The sequence below is a fragment of the Vitis vinifera genome, chromosome 5 (genome assembly GCF_030704535.1).
Source record: "Vitis vinifera cultivar Pinot Noir 40024 chromosome 5, ASM3070453v1".
NCBI classification, from domain to species: domain Eukaryota; kingdom Viridiplantae; phylum Streptophyta; class Magnoliopsida; order Vitales; family Vitaceae; genus Vitis; species Vitis vinifera.
This window is the reverse complement of record NC_081809.1, coordinates 3,331,392-3,355,584: the sequence shown is the minus strand read 5'-3', so window position 1 is coordinate 3,355,584 and position 24,193 is coordinate 3,331,392. Positions and strand designations below refer to the sequence as shown.

The 24,193-nt window shown below is 36.0% G+C and overlaps 4 protein-coding genes and 1 long non-coding RNA gene across 5 annotated transcripts; 1 reads left to right on the top strand and 4 right to left on the bottom strand.

Moving 5' to 3' along the window:
• Positions 1-4,809: 4,809 nt before the first annotated feature.
• On the bottom strand, positions 4,810-5,498 carry LOC100259559 (flowering-promoting factor 1-like protein 3). Its single transcript, XM_002273030.5, has one exon. The coding sequence runs from the start codon at positions 5,374-5,376 to the stop codon at positions 5,053-5,055; it is 324 nt and encodes a 107-aa protein (XP_002273066.1). The 5' UTR covers positions 5,377-5,498; the 3' UTR covers positions 4,810-5,052.
• Positions 5,499-10,040: 4,542 nt separating this feature from the next.
• LOC100264731 (uncharacterized) lies at positions 10,041-13,892 on the bottom strand. The gene is made up of 2 exons (XM_002272974.4): positions 13,130-13,892; positions 10,041-10,552 (listed from the first exon to the last, which is right to left on the bottom strand). Exon 1 carries the CDS (start codon positions 13,737-13,739, stop codon positions 13,176-13,178), a length of 564 nt encoding a protein of 187 aa, XP_002273010.1. The 5' UTR covers positions 13,740-13,892; the 3' UTR covers positions 10,041-10,552; positions 13,130-13,175.
• A 3,299-nt stretch (positions 13,893-17,191) lies between these two features.
• Positions 17,192-18,653, bottom strand: LOC100242678 (protein SRC2). The gene has a single exon (XM_002272868.5). It carries the CDS (start codon positions 18,300-18,302, stop codon positions 17,427-17,429), a length of 876 nt encoding a protein of 291 aa, XP_002272904.1. The 5' UTR covers positions 18,303-18,653; the 3' UTR covers positions 17,192-17,426.
• Positions 18,654-19,106: 453 nt separating this feature from the next.
• On the bottom strand, positions 19,107-23,586 carry LOC132253770 (uncharacterized). The gene is made up of 2 exons (XM_059736780.1): positions 21,619-23,586; positions 19,107-20,338 (listed from the first exon to the last, which is right to left on the bottom strand). Exons 1-2 carry the CDS (start codon positions 21,782-21,784, stop codon positions 19,524-19,526), a joined length of 981 nt encoding a protein of 326 aa, XP_059592763.1. The 5' UTR covers positions 21,785-23,586; the 3' UTR covers positions 19,107-19,523.
• Positions 19,875-20,643, top strand: LOC132253772 (uncharacterized). The gene is made up of 2 exons (XR_009465636.1): positions 19,875-19,965; positions 20,063-20,643. It is a non-coding gene; the product is annotated as an uncharacterized LOC132253772 (long non-coding RNA).
• Positions 23,587-24,193: the final 607 nt, after the last annotated feature.

Here is a 24,193-nt window from a genome sequence, read left to right as displayed (position 1 = left end):
TTTAATTATATTTGATTTTCTTCATAATAAAACCAAACATAAGATTAAAAAAAATCATTTTCCTTGCATTATTTTTCTTTGCTTGGTACTTTTTGATATGGATAAACACTAAAAAATAAAAATTAAAAATATTAAAAAAATAATTGTTTTTATATTTGATTTTATTATGATAATCTTTACATAAAAGAAGAAAAAATCGAGTTTAGAATAATAAAAAAATATTATTTATTAAACTTTAAATCTTTTTTTTTTTCTCAATACTTTTTCTTTTTATTTTTTTTCCTTTCTGTCTTTTAAATTTCCGAGAAAGCAAACATAAGCTATAGTAATATAATTTTCAAAGCATACACAACATGTCTATTCGAACATGGAGTTTCAAACTTGGATTTAATTTGCATTGCATGTGCCTTGGTAAAATGATGGGAAGAGGGCCCTATATTCACTAGTTTATAACTTATAAGCATCACAAAGTCATGGCTTGCCAACCACACTAAAGCTTTTACACTCCCTTTTTAGTTTTTTCTTTAGATTAATGTAGTAGTACACCAACTTTCACGTAGAGGTTGAAGCCCTGAGGGAGTCTTGAGCCCCATGAAATTAAGGTGGGCGCCGGAAAGAGCACTCATTCTTACAAGAATATTATAGCCTCCTTTCACCAAGGTTTTTAAAATAGAAGAATCTAGAACATATGTGCATCAACCCTAGAAACTCTTTGAAGAATATGAATATTTATATGTCCTTGCCCTCTTTGAAGGGTTTTCTTTTAAAAGTGATTTTGTTTTCTTGTGTGGAAATTTAACAATCCTTTGAAGCATCTCATTGAAAGAGATGGATGGAATCCCCATTTTGGAAAGTATGGTTTCAAATTTATTTTATTATTTTTAATTTTTTGTTGTCATTATTTGTACATTATCCATTATTCTCCATTATTATTTAATGGTTTTGGGTGGGTATAACAAAATTTACCGAAATTTTTAGGTATATATTATGCTAATTAACTTTAAATATTGTGAGAATTTGAGCTCTAAAAGTAAAATCCGTCGAGAATGATCATGAAATGGATGTGGAATTAGATCCTACTGTTTTAATGGATTCTCCAAGAACCTTGGTCCCTATTAATCCAATTTTTAAGATTTAAGACTTGGTTATCACTTCGTCGCTTTGTTAATGGGTTCCAACTAAACATTCTTCTAAATTCTAGCTTCCACTTTGAGTAATATGATTAAGTAGAATAAAGTGACATTAAAGTGATTTCTATCAATGGAGGAAAATTAAAAAAATATTGTGGCAAATGAATGTCTAATGGAATTTTTGTGAGTTGAAGAACAATTCCTTAACCTTACAATCCAAAAAATTTTAAATTATAAACTATTAGATCATGGGTCGAGCCTTATTCTTTCTTTTTCTTTATTAATTTGATACTAAATGTTTTCAAACAATTGAATATGGTTTTTGATGGCTTGTGGACATGTTATCCACTTTGCTACGATTTACTTGACACTTTAGAACTTTAAAACACGATCACATGTAACACGGTGACATGATTTAAAAGAAAAGGTTCCCGACTCTTATAAAAAAGGATTATTCGATATTTATGAATGTTGTTAAAACTTGAAAAGAGAAATCATAATTTTTAATTTATTTCATTTCATTTGGATATGGTTGATCAAAAAGTCCAATTTGACATGTCATAACTTGACTCATTGAAAAATCAAAGGTGACCCAATTGTTTTATTGGGAAGAAAAATACAAAAAAGGATGAGAGCTATGAAGATGAAGCCAAGCTCATTATTTATATATACATATATGGGAAGAGTGATCATGAGACAAAAGCTGTGGCCATCAAAATCAAACTCATGAGAAGACAAAAGAGGATCTCTCTTGCCCCATGCCTTGTGGATAGGATGGAGGAGGAGAAGGAGGCTTGTTCTCTTCTCCCATCAGTTTTTTTTATTTTATGATTTGAGCTCAATTTCTCCCTCTTTAGAAGAAAAGAGTGGGAAGTGAACAACTTGACAGTTAAGTGACAAAGCAAGCATACATTGGAGCCCATTCAAGGGAGGAATGGGCTTGGACTGGCATGACTATGAAAGAACTACACCTCCTTTTTTAATGGGCTTTCAATTTTTGACACGTGTTGATAAGACTCTTATCCACACCACTCACTGCCAACTGCCAACTGCCAAAATATTGCACTTGGTCAGTTCATGTTTAGGGTTCATATATGACTGCCATTTGGTTTTCCATGGATCATTCCAACCTTTCAATCACATGTCCTTTGTATTCTTGCATGCATGCCCTCATCTTCCTCATCTCATATCCTCTCCAACCTTTTACATGCATGCACAGCCCTTCAATACAATATAAGTTATTCTGAAAAGTATGAATATATATCATGGATATTAATTAATCCATCAAAATGCTTTTTCTGGTTTTGATTCTTTGATAGACAAAAGGGTATGGTCTTTTAAGTGTTTTTGTCACCATCCCATAATCTTGTATGGATATGCCTAACTCAATTTTTTTTTGAGTCATCTCTTATCTCTTATATGCAAGTGTCAAAAGATGAAAAGTCTTATATATATTCACCCTCTCCAAGGTATGATCTCCCTGTTGTCCCATGATCACTCATGAAGTACTACTAAACTCCAATACACATAGCTAGAGCTTAATTCAAATGTACTGTTTGTTTTGAGTTTACAAGAATGTATAGATATTGTTGGTTTTGAGTTTATAAGTTCTCGTGACTTTAAAATACATATGACAGAAGTCCTTTGGATTAGTATTTTAAAAAACCTAGCATCATCCATTTACGTTTGTTTGAACTTATCCTAAAAGGATAAAGTAATTTTAATAATAACATCATATATATATACATATAAAAGAAAATAGAATATGTTTGAAAAGGGCAAAGATGCTAGACATTAAGGAAATGTGGCAGTCTAGCAGACAAGAGTCTTATCATCTTCTCTCCTAGATAGAGAAGTCCAAATCACCTCATTATGATAATTGGTAGAGAATGCATATTCTAACTACTTTTTCATACATACGACATGTGAAGATGATTTTGTAGAATTTGTGTAATGGGAATTAGAAGTCATTCTTCCTTGAAAAATATTCATGCATGCATGTTTCCAAACATCCTCTAGGTAAATTCTCCAATTTGGTTTGATCACCTTCAACTCTCTTAGAATTCGGAATAAGAATTTAACATAAATCAAATCATCAAAATAACCTTTAATAAAATTATCCGGTAATCTTGATTAAAAAACCGATATCGAAACCTTATCTCTTATTAATTACTAACATATATAGTAAGACTAATTCAATACAAAACCATGACATATAATGAAACTTTGAGGGTCTCTTTCCCTTGAGACATTGTTAGGACCAATGTCCTTATTACTTGGGTACAAGTGACCTGCATTTAGAAGGGTTGTATGGGATAAGGGAGACCTTCATTAATTCCACAAGTCAGAGATGAACTTGTCATTGATTAACTTCTAACTAACCTCTTTCATTTTCCGGGAAACTTCATTCAATTGCAGGGTCCCATTTCAGCCAAGTGAATGCCATTTTTATATCAAGGACAGGTACCACTAGTTTTCTTCAAGATGGTGACACTAAATTATTATTATTATTTTCCATTTTCGATATAAATGTTTAAGCTCTAATCCATATGTTTCATTAGAAATAAAATCTCGATTCGGTTAGATGATGAATGTATCGGTTAATCAGACTGCTTTGCCATAATTTGCAATGAATTAATGAGGTGTGATTGGCCAACTTATTTTCCTAAAACCCTAAGATGATACAGAATTGATGGAGTTCATCAAAACCTTGAATTTTTATGGAAGCATCTTATATGTATGGCTTGAGGATGTGGTACATACAACTGAACTTCCATTTAAATTTTCTATCGTTTAGGGATTTTATTTTCTTGATTGTTGAAGTTGATCAGTTGAATGTGATATAAGATGAGAGTCTAGAATTAATTAATCAGCCATTTTACACTCAAATAACAATCTCAGTTTTAAGGCTGAATTTTGACTTTGCCCTAGGACCACTAAAGAGCCCGGCCAGCTGCTCCTCTAGATTTTTCACTGATGTTGTCAGGGAAAAATATCTTCCAGTTTGTCTTCATATTTTGCTTGGCAAGCAGGAAAATGTAGGAAAAGAAAACCCTAAATTAATCCCACAAATCCCAGATTCTAAACTTCATTTTTTTTTTTTATTAAAATTAACCTGGATCATTGAAGTCTAATCAAAGACAATCAACTTAGAAGAAGAAGAAGAAGAAGAAGGAGAAGAAGAAGAAGAAGAATTGCCTACTCCACCCCAAAATTGAAGGGGGTCCTCCTGTTATTTGGGGCATTGTCAGAGATGACACTTGAGCTGTAAAAATTGTCTTTTTTCTCTTTTTGGAAAAGGAAAAGGGTGATTCTACACACATATATATATATACACACACTTGCAATATCCAAGCTAAGTTTAGATAGATACTTGAAGATAACCCTGACTTCTGTCCTATATGTCAAGAGAGATGCTCATTTCCCATTTGCATCTGTCCTTTCCCACCAAGTCTCTCTAACCCTACTTTCCCCACCCCCCACTACAATCCACAATTTCTCCTTACAAATTGGGCAGGAATACTAAAACTTGCTATTAACAGATTCCCAGAATTCACTGCATGAGATCATCTTACTTTATTGGGTCAAAAAATTCAATCATGCATGACATGAAACCGCCACGTTGGACCCTAAATTCCCATGTCATCAACCCCTTAATTTACCCAAGTAAAAAGAAAAATGCCTTGTAAACACACAGGAAATCCAATTTTCATTGCAAAACCAATCTTGTAATTTACATAGCCATCCACTGCAAACCCTCCCTTGACTGCATTAGCTTTCCCTATTTCAAATTCAGTTTTTGAGTACATGAAAACAAGCTAGCAAAAAACAGAAGTAGAAACACCCAAACAAAGATTTGAATAAGAAGGGAAAAAGAAAAAAAAAAAAAAGAGTGAGGAAACCATGACAGACACATACACCGCTACATGTCCCTAACTTCAAATATATTTCGATTCTTGACGACGATATCGAACATGTGCATGGACTTGAACTTGCCAAAGTCCTTGGGGAGGGAGATGAGGTGAACTGTGGACCTTTTGTGGAACTGAAGGAGCTCAGGATCATCATAGTACCTCTCCCACCCAAGAGAAGAAAGCTTCCTTTCAAGCATGGCATAAGATGTGATCACTTCATTAGTAGGTGTGTGAATCAGCACTTTACGACGACCACCGGACCCCTGCAACGAGTCCCCACCCGGGTTCTCCAGTCGAACCACGCCGTTTTTGAAGACCCAAACACCGGACATTTTAGCTGGGGAAGAGAAGATATGAGTGTGAGATTTGAGAATGGAGATGGGGTTGAGAAGAGAAGGAGGGAGAGTAGTGTGTATATATAGGTGAAAGGGAGGATTGAATATGTGATAATCACAATAATAATAATAATAATGATGATGATGATAGTAATAAGGTGGTGTGGAGAGGAATTGGGGGTGTTTGGATATGGATGTAGGTGGGAATTGTGGGGGGTCCATGGAGGGAGAGTCCAAGGACACAAACTGGGTCAGAGTGTTTGGGACACACGAAAAACCTATGTGGGCATAATCGGATTGAAGAGAATCCGGTTTCTTTTATGTAAGTCTTTTCCCCACTATGGGAATCTTTTGATTAGAGGAAAAAAATTAAGATTGAGACTTTTCTAGAAAGGTTTCCCGGAAAATGACTCATATTAATACACGCATCCATTTTCATGGGATACCCATCACAATTTAAGCACTATGGATTACATATATATCAATCCCTAGCTATTAACTAAAAACATTAATCCAAGAGGATACATACATATACTTCTTCTATCTTTTCATTTACGTGAAATATATTTGTATAGTAAGGTTTGTAGGGAAAATTTTCATGGGTTGAGGAGAGAAAATGTGGGAAAATGATCAACTGGAGTTGAATGGTCATGGAATCAAGCTTTGTGGGATGGATGATGGGTAAAGGTAGAATGACTTTTCCAAAGCTTGTGAATGGGAATTGAGCTGAAAATTCAAGGAACTGTGTAGTGGGCGTGGGACCAAAACTGAAAGTGATGGATTCTCAATGGATTTATTTATTTTGGTTGTTGGTCCTCTTCTTTAAATTAATCTTTAATTTTACATGGACTGTGCCTAACTACTCTTGACCATTCACCCCGGCCAAATGCCAAATCCCACAAACTTTAATGTAAAATTGTTGAAATTAGAGTAAAGAGTGAATGTGAAGCATTGGGCATGCATCTAAAAGGATGGGTGTTTGTTGGGTGTGTGTTGTTCGATGGGGATGTAGCCCCACGTGGGATTGGCTTACCGACACTTGGAAAGTGCCTCTGAGCCCAGTGAGAATTGCATCAAACTAAAAGACTCATGAATATTTGTCTGATTAATGGCGTGAAAGAGATTTATGTACTTCAATTGTGGAAAAGGACATGACTTGAAAGGTATATTTTTATGCAAATGAAATGTGGGTGGTACTGGGGATTGGGATTGGAGGCTTGGAGCTCAGCTTTTTTCTGTAACAGGCTAGAAATTCAAAGATTAAGACAATGGGATAAGGTTTATGTTACAAATATCCATTTAAGTAGCAAATCTGATGGAAGAAGGGGCAAATTAAATGGAAATCCGAGGCAAATGAAAGACATGGGTTTGAATTTATCCGAGTAGCCAGGTGTGAGGATACTAGGTCCAACACAAGTAGGCAGAAGCAGCATCACTTTACACTAGGTTTTCAACAAGTCCAAGTTCAAAGTCACTTCCAACCACAAAGCAGTGCAAGGCAGCCCAATTTTATTATTAATTTAAATTAACAATAATATTTTCATACTCTTCCACATCAACACAACTTTTCTCTCAAGTCTCAACACCATGGGAAGATCATCATCTAATATATATATATATATATATTTTAAAATGAATTGGGTTTTAGTAGATGATTATGCTTTCAAAGCCAAAAGTGATCTAAATCAAGTTAGAGAACACTAATATGTCTATACTTGAACCCACTGAGGCCAAAGCCCTTGAAAATAAAGATTTTAATGTGAGAGACTTGTGAATATATGGTGGAAGGCTTTGTTTTTCTCTTTCTTCTGTTAGTAAATTTTAGTTCAGGGATTGCCCACAAAAGCTGACAAATGGGGAATGTGTACGTAAGATGTAAGATGATGAGGAAGCAAGCATTCAACAAGTTCAAAAGTTTGTAAAAGTAGTGGGAAGCTGGGGTGGTGGCCTGGGATTCCCAGCACCCAAACAAAGCCCAAAGGTGATGCATTTAATGTAGCCCTCTACCAAATACAGTTTCTCTTTTAAGCAGCACCATGGTCGCAGCTCTTCTAGACTTTGTGACTCCCCTCCTCTTGACACCATGGTCCTCCTGATTGAGACCTAACCCACCTTCCCTCTCTTTCTCTCTTGACAAAGATCTATCCTTACTTCTGCTCTCATCTGTCACCTTCTCTCTAAATTCCTCTCAATCTTGTCTTTGGACCACCCCATTTACCCTTTCTGATCAAAATTTTCCCACTCTACCTGCATTCCTCTCTGCCCACTCGCTACCCATCCAATGTTGGTTGGAATTCTACTTCTTTCCAGAACCTTGTGTATCCATCTATCCATTCTTTTGAACTCCACCCCTTCATACCTTAAACCCCCTAAATTCTAAACCCGAAAAATGAATTCTTATGGTAAATAGAATAGAATTGTGTTTAATACATACCATGATTTGATGCATGTATTCGATTACGCTTCTCCTTACGTCATAGTTCTAAAGGGTTGAAGGAGAATTGTTCTGTGAGGATTAGATTATAAAGAACCTAAGAGTTAGAAAAGATTGGGATTAGGGAGTTTTCATCAGAGAAGAAGATGTTAGCTTCAATTTTCAAAGAGTCCATGAATAAGGAGAGATGATGAGTCACAGACAGCATATGGAAAAAATTGGAAGTATGTTGAGAATGACGGGGACAGTGAGGTGGAAACTCGATCATTACCACCCCATACACACTGTCCACCTCAGACATGGATGATTCTCCCTATATCCAAATCCGGACTAGGGTTGGAGGAGAGATGCCAGATGGATATATGGGTTAAATTGTTGGAAAAACAAAAATTGATATAAAGTTGGGAGTAGGGAACATTTGATGAGGTCCAATCCGACCACCTTTTCCAACATGCTTTGCTTTAATCCAAGATCAAGGTGAGAATCATTGAAGAGTGGGGGCTCCACGTCAATGGAAGCACTCTCACCCATCAACATACCACCACCCCCATGTGATCATTTCTTAGAAAAGCCAAAATCCTAGTCCTATATTTAATCAAACATATACTTTGTAACATCTTTTCAACTCCATATGCCTTTTCATATTAACCTCATCTTTTACAAGCAAAGCATCGATCCATCCTAATCACTAAAGCCAATTATTGGTATCCTCCTAAACTAGATGTTTTCCCCCTAAATCTCATTTCCGTTCGTCTTAATCCATGTAATTAATTTTATATAAAAAGCATTGTTGGTTTAAATCGAGATTCGACCCCTTATATAGTTCTAGTTGATTAATACAAAAGGTTTATATTTATTTCCTCGTCTTAATCCCAAATTAATAACATATAATTAGTGGGGTATCTTTAATTTAAATTAATTACCAAAGGGTCCCGCCCCCCTAGTGTACGAAATTATTCTCCATATACTAGTTAATTAATGTGAGAAAAATTCAATTGGGGTTCTAAAAGCTAAGCAGTAATTTTCAATGGTATTTTATGGAGAAGACAAATGGAATATTAAGGCTAAAGCTAAAGGGAAAGGGGATGATGCATGTGATTATCTATTTACCAAGATTATGCTTTGCTTTGCTTTGATTAGGAACCACGCGATGAGGCCATTTACTTTGATTTCGAGAATAAAGCTCCTAAATGCTTAGAATGAAGGATTTATTCCCTTTTAAAATGAAATTGGTGAAGAATGTTTGCTTCATTATATTCTCTAATCTCTCTAATCAAAATCTTAATGACTTGATCGGTAGATTCAGTACATTCTAATCAATCGCAAATCTACCCATAATCCTCGTTATCGAATACTTTGAATGTATGGTCTGATTTTTATTCCTCGTTTTCGATCTTCGTTAGAAGGTGAAAATGATCATGCAATTCAAATTTCTAAACAAATTTTTTGCGAGAAATTATCATACTTTTGGTGATTTAAACATGTCCACGTAATCATTCTTTCTTTGTTGCCAGGTAATTTATATTTCATGGGAATTGGGGAGAAGTTTTTGAATCATGGGCAATATGGGCAAGGCCCATATCAAAGTCTGACCTTCGCTGTTGGAGCTTGATTATAGGGACAGTTAGAGGCCCACAGTCCAATGTAACGGACGGGCTTTAATGATAATGGGCTTGAAAAGAGGCATGGGCCCATGATAATGGGCTATGGGCTTTAATTACTGAAATGATTGCAGACATGCGCTGGGTTTCAAGGAAAATGCCAATTTTTTAGCCTAAGATAGTAAGATCCGAGGGCTTGTTTGTTTTTCTTATCATAAATAAATAAACAAAATTATGTACGACTTAAATAGGTAGTGTTTTTGTCTATTTTTTTACTTGTTTCTCAAGAAAATTTAAATATAAAATTTTCAAAATTTGAACACAAATTTTCTAAAAATAAAATCAACATAAAAATAAAAATAAAAATAAAAAACCATTTTAAATTTGAATAAGGGAAAATAGATAAATTTACAACATTCCAAAACTGAAATTCTAGTACATGCAAGCACTAATTTTTTTCTATTATTATTATTATTATTTCAAATTATTAGTTGTTTTTAATATTTTTATCTCAATAAACATAGTAATTAATTTTATAGATATTTTTAATATGTAAAAATAAATAAATTTCAGTTGAGAGCCTGCAGCATGAAGGAAATATCAGGATCTGAATACACACACAATCATAACCCACAAGAAGCATGTAATCAGTGATTGAATGCTTAACAACATTCTTGTACAAGGAACAACAACTATGTCCCCTTCTCTCTAACTCACCCAGCAATCACATCCTCCAATATCCGTCTCCTACTCTGCTCCTCTATTTGGTTCCCCACTGATAAAATATTCTTGTTCTCCTTGCTTCTCTTATCCCAGGTATCAATCCCAATCTTCTACTTGCTTCTCTTATCTTCCTTTCTACTCCATATTCCATGAAGTTCCACTTCGAATAACCATATTCTCTTCCTCACGTCAAAGTTCAAACCCAAGAATATGTACTTTTAAAGTGCACACTTTCATTGAACTTTTTACTATGTATATACTCATATCTTTACATATCCTACCATCTTCATGCTGACAATGCCACAACATTGGCTCCCAGGTGCCTCGTTATTTAGAAGCCAGACTGCAAAATGATTGTTTTCCCATTGTATTTGCTTTCCTTCAGAAAAATATTTCCCTCTCCTCCATATGTTTCCTAAGGCAAGCAACATAAAAGAACAATCACAGTTAATAAATTGAGCTCTAAAAACCTCCATCAACTTTGACCTTAGCCTTTTGATTCTTCCAATCTTAATTTCCTACTCTACTACTTAATTCAGAGTTTGAAGATTGAAAAAATAAAGAATAGTAATTAGAACAAGAACACCAACACAAAAACCACTACATTCGCAATTTAGATCTTACAATTCAACTTATCAAATCAATCACAGAAAAGGCACAGCATAAATCAACAGAATACAACAGATTAAGAATACAACAGTAACACACACAACACTCAATCAAAGCTGGACTTCAACGAACTTGTATCACGCCATCAACAAACACCCAGTCATTCCCATGACAAATGCAAACTGCCATATAACCATTTCATTCATCTTCAGCATCATCATCCACCATAACCCTTCAATATCCAATTAATAAAACACAAATCTCTTATTGGACCATAGTTTGCTTGGGAAAGGATGGGGATCTTGGAATTTGCAACCTCTCTGTCTAAAACAAGGCATTTCTTGGAAGGTGGAATTGGATATTTTCCACAGAAAAGAAATCCTTATGGAAACAAATCATAATAGAAAAGTTTGGAGAGGAGGAAGGGGTTTGGTGTTTCAGAGAGGTGAGAGTGGAAAGCCATCATAAACTAATGAGAGGGGTATAAAAAGCAAGTCTCGCTCTTCTTTTAGGAATAGGAGAAAAGTTAAATTTTGGAAAGACTTGTGGTGCAAGGATCCAACTTTGGAAGAAGCCGTCCCAAACTGATTCTCTTTTGCTTCTAACAAAGATAAATGGATGGCAAAGGCATGGGAGCAGGTTGGGGAAAGGGGTGGTTGGAGCTCCTGTTTTCCTAGGCAGTTTAATGATTGGGAGCTTGATAAATTGAAGATTTTCGTTCAAAAACTACAATTGTTGTCAATTAAAAGGGAAGTGGACGACAAACTGAGTTGGAATGAATCTAAGAGCAGAAAATTTTCAATTAGATCCTTTATTCTTCCATATCTAGGGGATAAAGAGACCTTTTCATGCTAGTGTAGTGTGGAGCTCTTAGGCACTAATGAAGGTTGGTTTCTTTGCCTAGGAAGCATCTTGGGGTAGAATTTTAACTCTTGACCGGCTCAAAAGGTGGGACTCTTCCAAATAGGTGTTATTTGTGCAATGAGAAGGAAAAGACAAACCTTTTGCTCCTGCATTGTTTCAAAACAAGAATGTTGTGTCAGATGATTCATTCTCTTTTTTGGAGTGGTTTGGATGATGCATTCTTCCATTAGAAGGAACCTATTGGGTTGACATGGGTCTTTTGTGGGGGGAAAAACAGAAAAAAACATGGAGGGCTGCTCTCTTGTGCTTGTTGTGGACTCTTTGGAAGGAAAGGAACAAGATGACTTCTAATGATGTTGAGCAATCTGAACAAGCAATCAAATCCAATTTTATGCATACTTTTGTGAATTGGGCTAGGGTATATACCGAGGACCACACAATGTCTATGGTAGATTTTGTAGATTGGTTGATCTTAAAGTAAGGAGAGGGGTTTATTATTTTTAACCTTTTCACCTATATTGGGTGTTTTTTGTGTACTTCTTGTGTATTGTGCTACACTTCCTCTTAGGCACTTTTAATATATGTTCCCTTTTGCCTATCAAAAAAATCTCTTATTGGATCAAACCTTCCAAATTCAATGATTTTTTGCCATTCCAAGCCAATCACAAATTTAAAGCATAGCATACTAGAATACCATGACCCATAAGTTCCTAACTACAAAATATTCCTCTTCATATGCTGTCTATTAAGCTTCAAACTGCCACAATTTCTCAATCATATGGTTCACTCGATCCAATATAAGGTTGTTTTCACTTGTGACTCTGTAATAAACCATTTCCTTGTAATCTTCTGCTTGCAGTCCCCATTCTGACAACCACCATTTACTGTCATCTTCTTCTCTTCATATCAAAGCCATGAAGATCAAACTTCAAATGACATATCCACTTTACTCGTATATATGAACCCTCTTAGGTTATGCAAAAAGGCATCTTTTTGGCTAGCACTTACTAGTTACTACTTTAATGTGTTTTAAGCACTCTATGCCATGCATTCTGCACCTAGACATTTTAATTTTATTCTCCACAAACCCATAAAATAATTGAACAAAAATCCTAGACTAGCAACTCAAATGAATTCAACTAATACAGACAACATCTTACTAGATTGAACAATGAACTTATATGGCAGTCTAAGTCATGCTAGGATGTATAACAAGGCAGATAGAAAGTTATGGCCACAAAGCAAATCATCATATGGAAAAACACAAACAACTGAAAAAATATACCCCAAGCAACATGCTGACCCTAATCCCTCTACCAGTAATCGAATCCAAGAGTCATACTAAAATCATGGCATTCATTAACAATAGAAAATCAGCAAAATGGCAATCATTACTCCATCCATAAATTAGAAACCTTGAACAAAATCAAAAGAAGTCATACAATATATAAAACTCAAAACTCATAGTAATCAAAACTAACACCGGCTTACAGAAACTCAAGTATATCCCTGAACTTACTTGATTGAACACCCCCAAAATCCCCAGAAACAATCCATGCAACCCCTCAAAGTTCATCCTCCATTCTCAAATACTCCCCGATATCCGACTGATGGAGCACAACAATCCCATTGGGGTCCAACTTCCTACAATCCTGAGTCGACTTTGCCGCAATCCCGAACCCCAAAGGCACATCCGACATGGAAAACACCACAACCCCATCACCCGCCACAATGTTCTCCGTAATCCTCCCCAACCCACCTTTCAAAACATGATTTCCGTATAAAAACGACATTTCCGATGTGGGTTTAAGCCAGACCTTGTGCTTGGCATTTGCGGCTAATAGATTCACCGACTGGACGGTGAGATGAAACTTACCGCCCTTGGTGAACTTGCCGATGCACGTGCCAAGCGAGACCAGCTGGGCTCGGCCAATGTTGGTGGCTCGCTTGACCATCGACTCGCTCACGTAGTAAACTCGGTTCTTCTGGAGACGAAAACAGTATCTGCCAGCGTTAGGATCAGGGCCTTCGTATGATGGGTTTTCGACGATGTTCTTGAGATTGTTGCCCGTGAATTTGAAGAGCTTCTCGAATACTGCCGTGGTCTCGTTCTCGTCCAGTGGCCTCATCGTGCTTTCAAATTCCCCGTTAGGGTTTGGGATGTTGGGGTTTTTAAAATTTTCTCTCCTCTCCCTCTTTCTCTCCACTCCTTCTAGGGTTCAGGGTTTATGAAAAATACTAGGCTAGGGTTTTGCCGCCACCAGCCAACTTGGAAAGGAAAAAAATAATAATAATAAAAAATAGAAAAAGAAAATGTAAAAAATTGAAATTAATAAATTATTTCTATATGTTTATAAATTTATTTAATTTGTTTTTTTTTTTTTATGTTGTATAAAGATTAAATTATTTAATTATTATATAGAAAAAGAAAAATAAGTGTGTTATATCAGGGCTAGGAAAAAGGATATGAAGCCAATGTGGGGCAAGGTCCAAGGCCCAGAGATTCATTTGGGCCGCCCCCTACTGTGAACGGGTCTGGGCCAGTCAAGTAATTGGGCTGAGAAACTTCACAAATATGTCAACAATAACAATATCAATGTCAAAATATGTGTTCACATGTTTGTTTGAAATTTGAACTTCAACTTTAGAAGTGTTGAGGAAGAGCAATGTAAGAAAATTTTGTACTAGAATACCCTAAACCCTAATTGATTCAAGGCTTCTACCCAAACATACAGGTTCCCACATTCAATGGAAGAAAGATAGAATTGTTGTTTATCGGCATGGTCTCAAGACTTCCAACCGTATGGATATTGTCTGTTGTAAACTAATGAATTTTCACAACTTTAAAATAAATAAATAAAAATGAACAGCTACTTCAATCTTTTAGATAACAACTTGTGTTGTTAAGGTAATATCCAACTTAGAAACAAATTAATAAAAGAACAAAAGTGGTTATTTCGAGGAATCTTCCTTATAAATTATAAATAGTGGTTGCATTCTTACTTCCAAGGCAAAAGAACAAAAGTGGTTATTTCGAGGAACCTTCCTTATAAATTATAAATAGTGGTTGCATTCTTACTTCCAAGGAAAAAGATTCTTTGAATACAACAACTAAAAATAAACTCTTTTCCATAATAAATAAACAACTCTAATTATTTTATTAACAATAAAATATCAATTAAAAACTTTTAAAAGAATAAAAGTCGTTATTTCCAGGAATCTTCCCCACATACCATTGGAGAAAGAATACTTTCAACAAAATCCAATATTGCATCCTCCTTATATATATGGTACTAATTTTGAACATAAAATGACAACTTTTCTATTCCACCATAATAATAATGATAGGATACCCAAATTGAGGAATTTGTCAAAAAATTGATCACGTGTACATTTATTTTCAATGAGAAAACCTATATATTATTACTTTTATTTATTTATTTTATATAAATTATTATAATCACTCATTTTCAATTATACAAATATTATTTATTCTAAGCTTAAAAGTATATTATCCGTTCTAGGTTTATAGAGTCTTCACAACTTTGAAATGCATTAACATAATTATGGGTAGATCATTACATCGATAGCATAGTTACTTAGCACATGCTCAAACTTAAAGCCTTTCATGAATCATAGGGGTCTTGTGGGGCGAGGGATCGAGGAGGAGTTGACATCAAGGTTTGTCCATTATCGAGGCTGCCCGCGATTGGATCCAAAGGATTGTCAATGTAAATATGTAACAACCCTTGCCGACACCAACTGTGTTGTTCTCCTTCTTGCTTCAAGTTATGTTTAGAGGTTTTTGGGAAGCAAAGGAGTGGCTTGGTTGCGGTCGTCTTTCTGCACATCTCCGTGCCGTCACAACATCTCACACCTAAGCAATTAAAAGTCACCCTTGTCACCTCTTCCTTCTTCTTTTGCTCTAATGTTGCCACCCATTGCACCTTTCACATTTTGCTTTTGTTTCTTTTGTAAGATGATATATATAAGTGGTAATTGACTTGTTTTTTAATTTGTAAGGGTGGAATAGATTATAATAAAGTTAAGTTGATTGATACATATACCTACTAATTCAACATCGATCCAAGATATAATTCATTTAATCATGTGGTGAAAAGTTTCGACTTATCACCTCCATGACCTAACTTCATAGAGAAAAAAAAAAGGTTATTTGATTAAAGGGGCCTTTCAAAATCCAAATTTTGAAATTTAACCTCCTATCATTTTTTGACATCATTTGGACAAAAATATCTTCATTATTTTCTTGTAAAAATAACAATTTCTTTTAAAACTTACATGTAAATACTTAAAATAGAAAATGACAATTATGTCAAAAAATAGATTACTTTTTCAGAAAAAACGATTTTGGGGATTATTTCATTTAACCAAATATTTCAAAAAAAAAGACCTAACTTCATAGAGAAAAAAAAAAGGTTATTTGATTAAAGGGGTCTTTCAAAATCCAAATTTTGAAATTTAACCTTCTATCATTTTTTGGCATCATTTGGACAAAAATATCTTCATTATTTTCTTGTAAAAATAACAATTTCTTTTAAAACTTACATGTAAATACTTAAAATAGAAAATGACAATTATGTCAAAAAATAGATTACTTTTTCAGAAAAACCGATTTTGGGGATTATTTCATTTAACCAAATATTTCAAAAAAAAAATTGATAACTTATTGATCCATTTTCCTTGATTTCTTGTTTGTTAAGTTCCTAAATTCAATTTCTTCTTCTATTTATTCTTTGAATTATTTTTTAAAATGAGGGTAATAATAAAAACATCCAATATTATGAAAATCTAATCTTAAATCATATTTGGTACATGGAAAATTGGGAATAACATCCAATATTTTGTCCTCATTTCTAGTTCCCTTCAAATAAAAATGAAATTGATGATAAATGGAGTGGTAAAATAATAATTTTAACATTTTTCTTCACTTGATATCCCACCTATATGTAAAATTTCATTTCTATTACTCATGTCGGTAACTTTGTAACAACCATACCAATATTACCATTATCGAGTTTTTAAGTAAATAAAAAATATAAAGAATTGAGTCATTAATTAGTTTTCCTTGTACCGTATTGGTATTCCCATAAATAAACCAATTCCAAAATATTAAAATTATTTTGTGATGTTTTATAAAATAAAAATTTAAAATATTTTAACTTATTTTTAATACTTTTAAATATACTTTAAAAACAATTTTTATACCTAATATTTTATTCTTATTCATTTTACATATTTTATATAATTATTTTTTAAAATAACCCTTAAAAATAATTAAAAATAGTAAAAAAAAAACTAAAAGAAAATATTTTAGTTTTTATTTTTAATAACAGAAAACGATTTCTGGTTGTAAAAGGTGGTTTTTTTTTTTTAACTTTTTTTGTTTTGAGAAAATAAAAAGGTGTTTTAAAAAACGGTTTTCAAACAATCCCTTGTTATTTTAAAAGTACAAAAGCAGTTACTTCCGGAATCTTCCCTAGAAACCTTCCATCTTCCATACCTGTGATATTAATTTGAACACAAAATCCAACGGTGGTGATGTTGATACAATACTCAAATTGAGGAGTTCGCCGGAAAATCTATCATTTCTAGAGATCCAAATGATGGGACAATATCATGGATACATTTTATTTTTGAGAAGAAACCCTACACATTACTATTTTTTTTTTTTTTTTGTATACAAATTAATATGATTGTAATAGAACATAGGTAAATTTTCTCGACATCCAAACAGGTAGTAACAAAAGAAAAAGGAGATAATGCAAGAACCAAAGTGAAAAACCTGAGCCCAGAGATCAAAAGTCACCAAATCCACCGTCATCGAATCCGGGGTCGAAGCCACCACCAGCTGCATCGGAAACCAAATCACCGATCAAAAGCCCACCAACCACTCCTCCCAACAGCCCAGCCCCCATCCCTAGTCCAAACTTGCTCTTCTTTGCCGGCTTTTGCACCGCCGGCTGGTACCCGTACCCTTGCTGCGGTGGATATCCGTATCCCGCCTGTGGTGGTGGATACCCATATCCCGCCGGCGCCGGAGGTGGTGGATATCCATACCCAGGCGGAGGGGGCTGCTGTGGCGGATACCCATATCCAGCCGGTGGCGGAGGATACGCCCCAACCGGCGGGTAGGCCGAACTGGAGGCCGCTACGCCGGCAGGATATGCCGTGACCGGCTCATCGGCCTTGGGCACCACCGATGCGGCCGGAGGGTAAGCCATAACGGGCTCTTGAGCCTTCGTCGCCGACTGGGACATGGATTTTTCGCCAAACTTGTAGGACAAATTCAGCTCGCCTTTGGGCTTTCCGGAAGGTTTTCTGACCTGATAACTGACGAACTGAATGGGTTTGGATTCGCCGGCTGGGTCGAGGAGCTCTTTGATAGGGACGTTGACTTCGCCGATGTCTTTGTCGCCGAGAGTGCGCTCGCAGCGAAGCTTGAAGGACAGAGTGAGGCGGTTCTGCTGAGCGGCGGATTCGTCGACGGTGAACTTCATTGGGAAGTTCCAGGTGGGGTTCGTGCCGCCGTCTCTGTCGACGGGGGTTTTCTGCTTGGAACGAGAGTCGCCGTTGATAGAAACGACGACGTAGACGTCCATCTTGGAGATAAGGTTGACGTCCTTGAGGTCTTTTGCAGAGATGACATTGATCTCCAATGTCCTGTACTCCATATCCGAGTGCTCCAAAATCTAGAGAGAAAAGAGATCGCGAGATCGCTAGAGAGAGAGAAAGAGAGGATATGCGGAATGTCCAACCACGAATTGGGATCTCGAATGCAAAACGAAGTCTGCTTCGTCAACGCTTGCACGCCTTTAAAGTTTAACCCAAGCGACGGGTTAATTGCATTGAAATCAAGTGACCATGGTTATTGATTGCCTGTTTATCATTAACCATGGTTAGAAATCTAGTTGAACATTTTTTTTTATTATTATTTATTTATTTTGAATTTTTATTTAGCAAATTTTTCGCACACTATCTATGAATAACGTCGTATGTATCTATGCAATGAGGTTTGAAAATGTCAAAACCCACTGTCAAGTTGGATGTGAAAATTCATAGGACAATGATGTCTAAGTTGACGCGACCGGTGGTTGCGCTTCTCGGAAAGTAACAAAAAGCAGACACGCTCAACACGCGTTTCCTTTTGCAATAACGCAGTCATTTCACAAATATAGTGGCATATTATGCAATAAAAGGGAGAAAATGGAGGCAGCAAGCATATCATCTTCGCATGATGTTTGGCCCACTCACCCAATCTACCTTTATGAAAGGCAGGTTACTAAAATAAACATCATACCAAACGGGCCCATTCAAGATTCATCTAGTCTATTAGACTCAGTCGTTTTATACCCTTCCTTGGGGGCCCTGCAATCCAGCGTCTTTCCCATTGTTTATTCGGATAAGGTTGACCCATTGGAGGCCTCAAACCCCCTTGGAACTCCATTTGCCATGCTGTGACTCAGTCCTATGTCCACTTTCTCAATCGACCAAAAATCCAAATTTAAAAACCCAGTAAACTTTTTGTACCACATTTCTACGGAGTCTATAAAAACCAGAATATGAAACGTTCATGTTTATGTCCAAATATATAGGGTAGTGGGCATGTGCAGGACTACCCAGAAAACAGATCAACGTACCCACATCCTCCTTGTCTGCAATCTTTCTGACAGTTTCTTCAAGTATCAACTCTGCTCTTTCAGTCCTTGTACAGTTGTACATGAAGATCCACGGCCATTGCAGATGGGAAGCTGGAGTCTGGTGGGTCTCATTAGGGAGGCTGGTAGGTGTTATATCCTTGTGACTTGATTCGACCAACAGTGTCTTCACACCTCTTCAGAAGGTCTAACATCCTACGCGAGAAATCTGTTGGGTTGGGGGCCGAGGCGTGGACATTACAGCCTGCATCGGGCTGGGTCATATTTCATGATAGGAGCTTTGTCCAAGTGACCAGCTTCACTATGCTTCTGCACATTGGGAATCTGGGAGGAATGGCAGGTGAGAGAGGCAGCTACATTTGTGGACTTCAATATTGGATCCAAATTAAATGTGTTCTCCAAAACCATCTTGCCTGATTCGGGTAATTGAGAGGCTGGCAATTCATAGGCTCTCAGATGATAATTAACCTTCGGACTGCCAAAAAAGGAACTGTTTTGGGTGGCAAAAGCATGTGCTTCCTGGGCATCACGCTTGTATTTGAACACAACCTGACATGTTGAGGAGCCCCAAAATACACGAGTGGCGGAGGAATGAAGAGGCCCAAAGTTTACAAATTTTGCTTTCAGCTCAGGAATTGAGGGCAGAGTTGTTTCAGGAGGGAACTTCATCATTAACATTGTAGGTTCAGCAGCCCCAATCCGAGCTTCTTCTGGCTTCTTATCATTTATTGGCTTTCTTGGAACTACTGTACTCATATCCTTTTGGCCCATTGTAGGTTCAACAGTCTGGACCTGAGCTTCTAGCTTCTTATCATTTACTGCCTTTCTTAGAACTCTTGTGCTCATCACCACCTTCCAATCCAGTGTAGGTTCAGCAACCCTGATCACATCTCCTAGCTTGCTATTACTCATTGGCTTTGCTGGAACCATTGTATTCATCTCCTTCAGATTTCCTCCCTGAGCCTGCAGAGGCTTCTGGTTGCCGTATGTCTTTCCCATCTCTAATAACTTCAGCCCTCTGAGTCTTGATGACGACTCCTCACAGTAAGTGCCTTTCAGTCAACAAGAGAGCAAAGTGGTACATGATGAGATGAAAAAGCTAGAAAGCATCAAAACAGATGTAGAGATATTGATCGTACAAATTCTACCCAGGCACACAAGACAATACTCAATGAGAGGATTTCAGGAAAACTTAAAAGCAGAGCCACCCTATCAATCAGTTTCAAATTATGCAAGCTTCCTACATTGCTATAATCATGTTCATCCTCTCATTATTTGGGGATGGTGCAGAACAAACTTGAACAAATGTACTACATAAAATATATAGACGATCCAATGATGACCAAGTTTGGAAAAATTTACAGGCCTATCATCAAAACCCAACTATGATTAGAATTTTTTCCTCTCCCTCCCCTGCCCCCCCAACTCTCCTTTTAGAAACTTAGATACAACATGTTATAGCAGCATACCCCGATTCTGAGATGTTAAATTTCAAATTGAAGTTTAAAAAAAAAAAAAAAGCATTTAATGTGTGAAAGTAATTTCTTTCCTTCTTTCTTAATGTACAACAATTTATCAAAACTGAGCAACAAATCTAATATTGCTTGATATCTAAGCTACAGATTGGGAATGTCAATGTTTAAGCAATTCACAATTCAAATACCGACTACAAAGTTGACCTCAACAGGCAGCTTTGATTCCCTATAAACCATCAAATACCCTGAACAATTGTAGTCACAACCATCACCACCTCTGAACATTGAATAAATTAGAATTCTCCAAATTGCAATGTGTAAGCCATCTTCCCATGGTTTGGCAGGTTATATTAGTTAAGAAGAATTCTTCAGTAAGCCATATGAGCTGCTTCTTTTTAGAAGCTGTAACAAATAACATAATACTGTGCAACAAGAATAGTAAAGACAGTGCCAACATAAGAACAATAAAAGAAAAGATAGTAATTTAAAACAAAATAAAATAAAACGCCATAACATTGTGAAACAAGATAGTGCCCACATAAGAAGAATAAAAGAAAAGATAGTAAATTTATTACCCCAAAAAAAAAAAATTATCCTGAACATTTAATGTTGGTATAATAATGAGCATAAAAATGTTTTAAATCCTAAATAGTAAGCAAGCACTCAAGTTGACAACGTCCCTTCCTAAATGTCAAAAATTATTCAAACCCAAATTTCCCAAGAGTTTGTTGACAGATCTTTAGTTAGGAACTTCATCCACCTCCAAAATTTTGCAGAGAGGAGAAATATTGTAAAACTCAAGAAAAGGGCAATTATTAAAATTTATAAAAATAAAATAAATAATAAATAATCAATACCTTGAGATGACACCTTTTCCTGCTGACCTGAGCCCATTAAATGGCCAGAAACATATTTGAACCCCAAATGCTTGGAAGTGTGGCTCATCAATCTCCTCAAAAACAACCTTCCTATAAGCAAGAATGGTAGACACATTCTTAATTCAATCAATGCTTCTTTCTGCATTACTATTTGGCATCACGGCCAATGCACGTACAAAAGAATGCATCTCAATAGGTTGAAACTCATCTCTGGCCCTTTCAATTTGCTTTGCTGAATACAACCCCCGATGTTTATACCCATTCACATGAACTGAATAAAACCCTTCAATAGAAGTAGCCAAAAAGCTATTAAGCGTGCAACAATTACACAAAACCCTAAGTGCCGCTCTTCGAGTGACCTCAATCACAGCTCTTCAACAGCTCTCACAAAAGCATCAGCATTAGTTTGTTTAGATTTCTCAGCATAGTGAGAATCAAATGGAATAAGTTCCACAGGGTCAAACAATCCATAGCTATCATCGCCATAAAAAGAAACCAATACCTGACCCTCTCGCTTTGTCCTGCGTGCAGCAGGCTCTGCAAAACCTTCATCAAGTATCTGCCCTGGCTACCAAGGATGTGATTTCACCTTTCCCCACACCATCTCTCCCACTTCATACCCACATCCTGGTATCTTTGTCGTAATTTCTTCAAAACATTAGGCATTTTTGCATCAGTGCTTTAATCTACCTTATAGAACAAAAAATCAGAACCCAAAACTGCACCTTTCTCCGTCTTTTCTTTTCTTCCCTCCCTTTCTTCTGCTGCCGGTCTTTCCAAATGTGCCCTTCTAGTATGTCGAATGGCATATTCATCATTACTCATACTAAGTGCCAAATCAGCAGCATTGACAACCAAATCAGTTTCCTCCTCTTTCCTTTATCTACATTTTTTTCACCAAAATTATTATGGTTGCTGCTCTTAAATACACCATGGAGCACACCTTCTGAAATCCTAACTCCAAAGCCACTTTCCAAAGAAACCTCAGTTGCCAGACCCCATCTTCATGAACAGACTTCTCAATGAGTGATTATAATAACATCAAATTCTCCCTTAAAGCCACCAATGAACTGCTATATCCACTGAAACCCAAGTTCCTTAGAAGATTTAAACCTGGAGGAAACTAAATCAATACAATAATATGATTGGGACTCCTTTGCATTTATCATGCACAACAAATATTTTACAGATGGTTTAAGATGAATTAGAACACATCCTTTGTTTGGCTGCTAAGAAAATGAAAGAAAAGAAAAACCAAAGCTTCACCTCTCAGATTTTTCAGTAAACCAATTAAGCCTAGTTAATTTGAGCTTTCCTATTTTCCAAGAAACCAAAACAACAAACAATCATAAGCCACAAAACTTCATTTTCCCTACTTTTTCATACATTTTATCAGAAGCCAAACACACATCATAAGTTCCCACCATTCATAAAAAGAAGAAAATAGTTAAAACCAAAAGTCATACCTCTAGTGAGGATACTATAACATTAGGACATAAAAGTTAAACAAATTAAATTACTGAGAAAATAGAATGGATGAGTAGTGGTAATAATTAAAATGTCTATTGAGAAAATTCAAATGATAAAATTTTTAATAGATATAAGAAATAAGAATATGATTATAGATAAGATGTACCTCTAACATATGCACTGTAGGATAACATTGTCACTTGTATTACCACAATAAATTTTAGGTTAGGCATCATGGTGTAATAATATGTATCATTAATGATAGTAAGCATGACAAAGCCAGAGATGACAATAGATTCCTATTTCTCATCTTGACCCTTAAAAGAAATTTGGTTTACACCAGTTTAGATTTGGTTTTATGGTGAAGAATCAATAGTCTTTAAAAAACTAAATAAATATAAATAAAAGAACCAGCATCCTCCCCTCTATCAAATCATATCTATATCTACACACACACACACACACACACACACACATGCATGTGCACGTGCGTGCATGTGTGTGTGTGTGGGTGGGTGGGGGGAGGGAGGAGGGGGGTCAGTATGCACATGTGTGTGATTACATGGGTGTGTGGGTGAGGTTGCACAACATATTATTAGACAATATTTTCTCATCAATTAAATAAGGAAACAATAGAAATGTGTAGAAAAAAGTAGAACATACTAAATTTTCTTATCAACTAAATAAGGAAACAAGGGAAATACATGTCACAAACAATACTTTTAGAAGTGGATTGAATTATCCAATTGGACCATCAAGGTGGCCACTTTATAAATATTTATCATCTTCAGCCCATTTTTGGGCTGAATCGGTCAAAAACTGGAAGGCCCAGCAAGTGGACTGCCTACCCACATGAACTGGCCAATTTTAGGAAAACCATCTGGTTCATTCATTATATATGAACTTTACAATGACATCATTTTGAAGTAAACAATGCCTTGTTGCTCTACCCAATTTCAGAAATCCCCATTCCCAGTTTCATGATGTGTGGAATCTGGAGTGTAGATTGTGGAGATGTCACCATCATCGTGAAACACTGAAACCTTGCCATTTTGATCTCATCTCCAATAAGCCTTCATCTTTC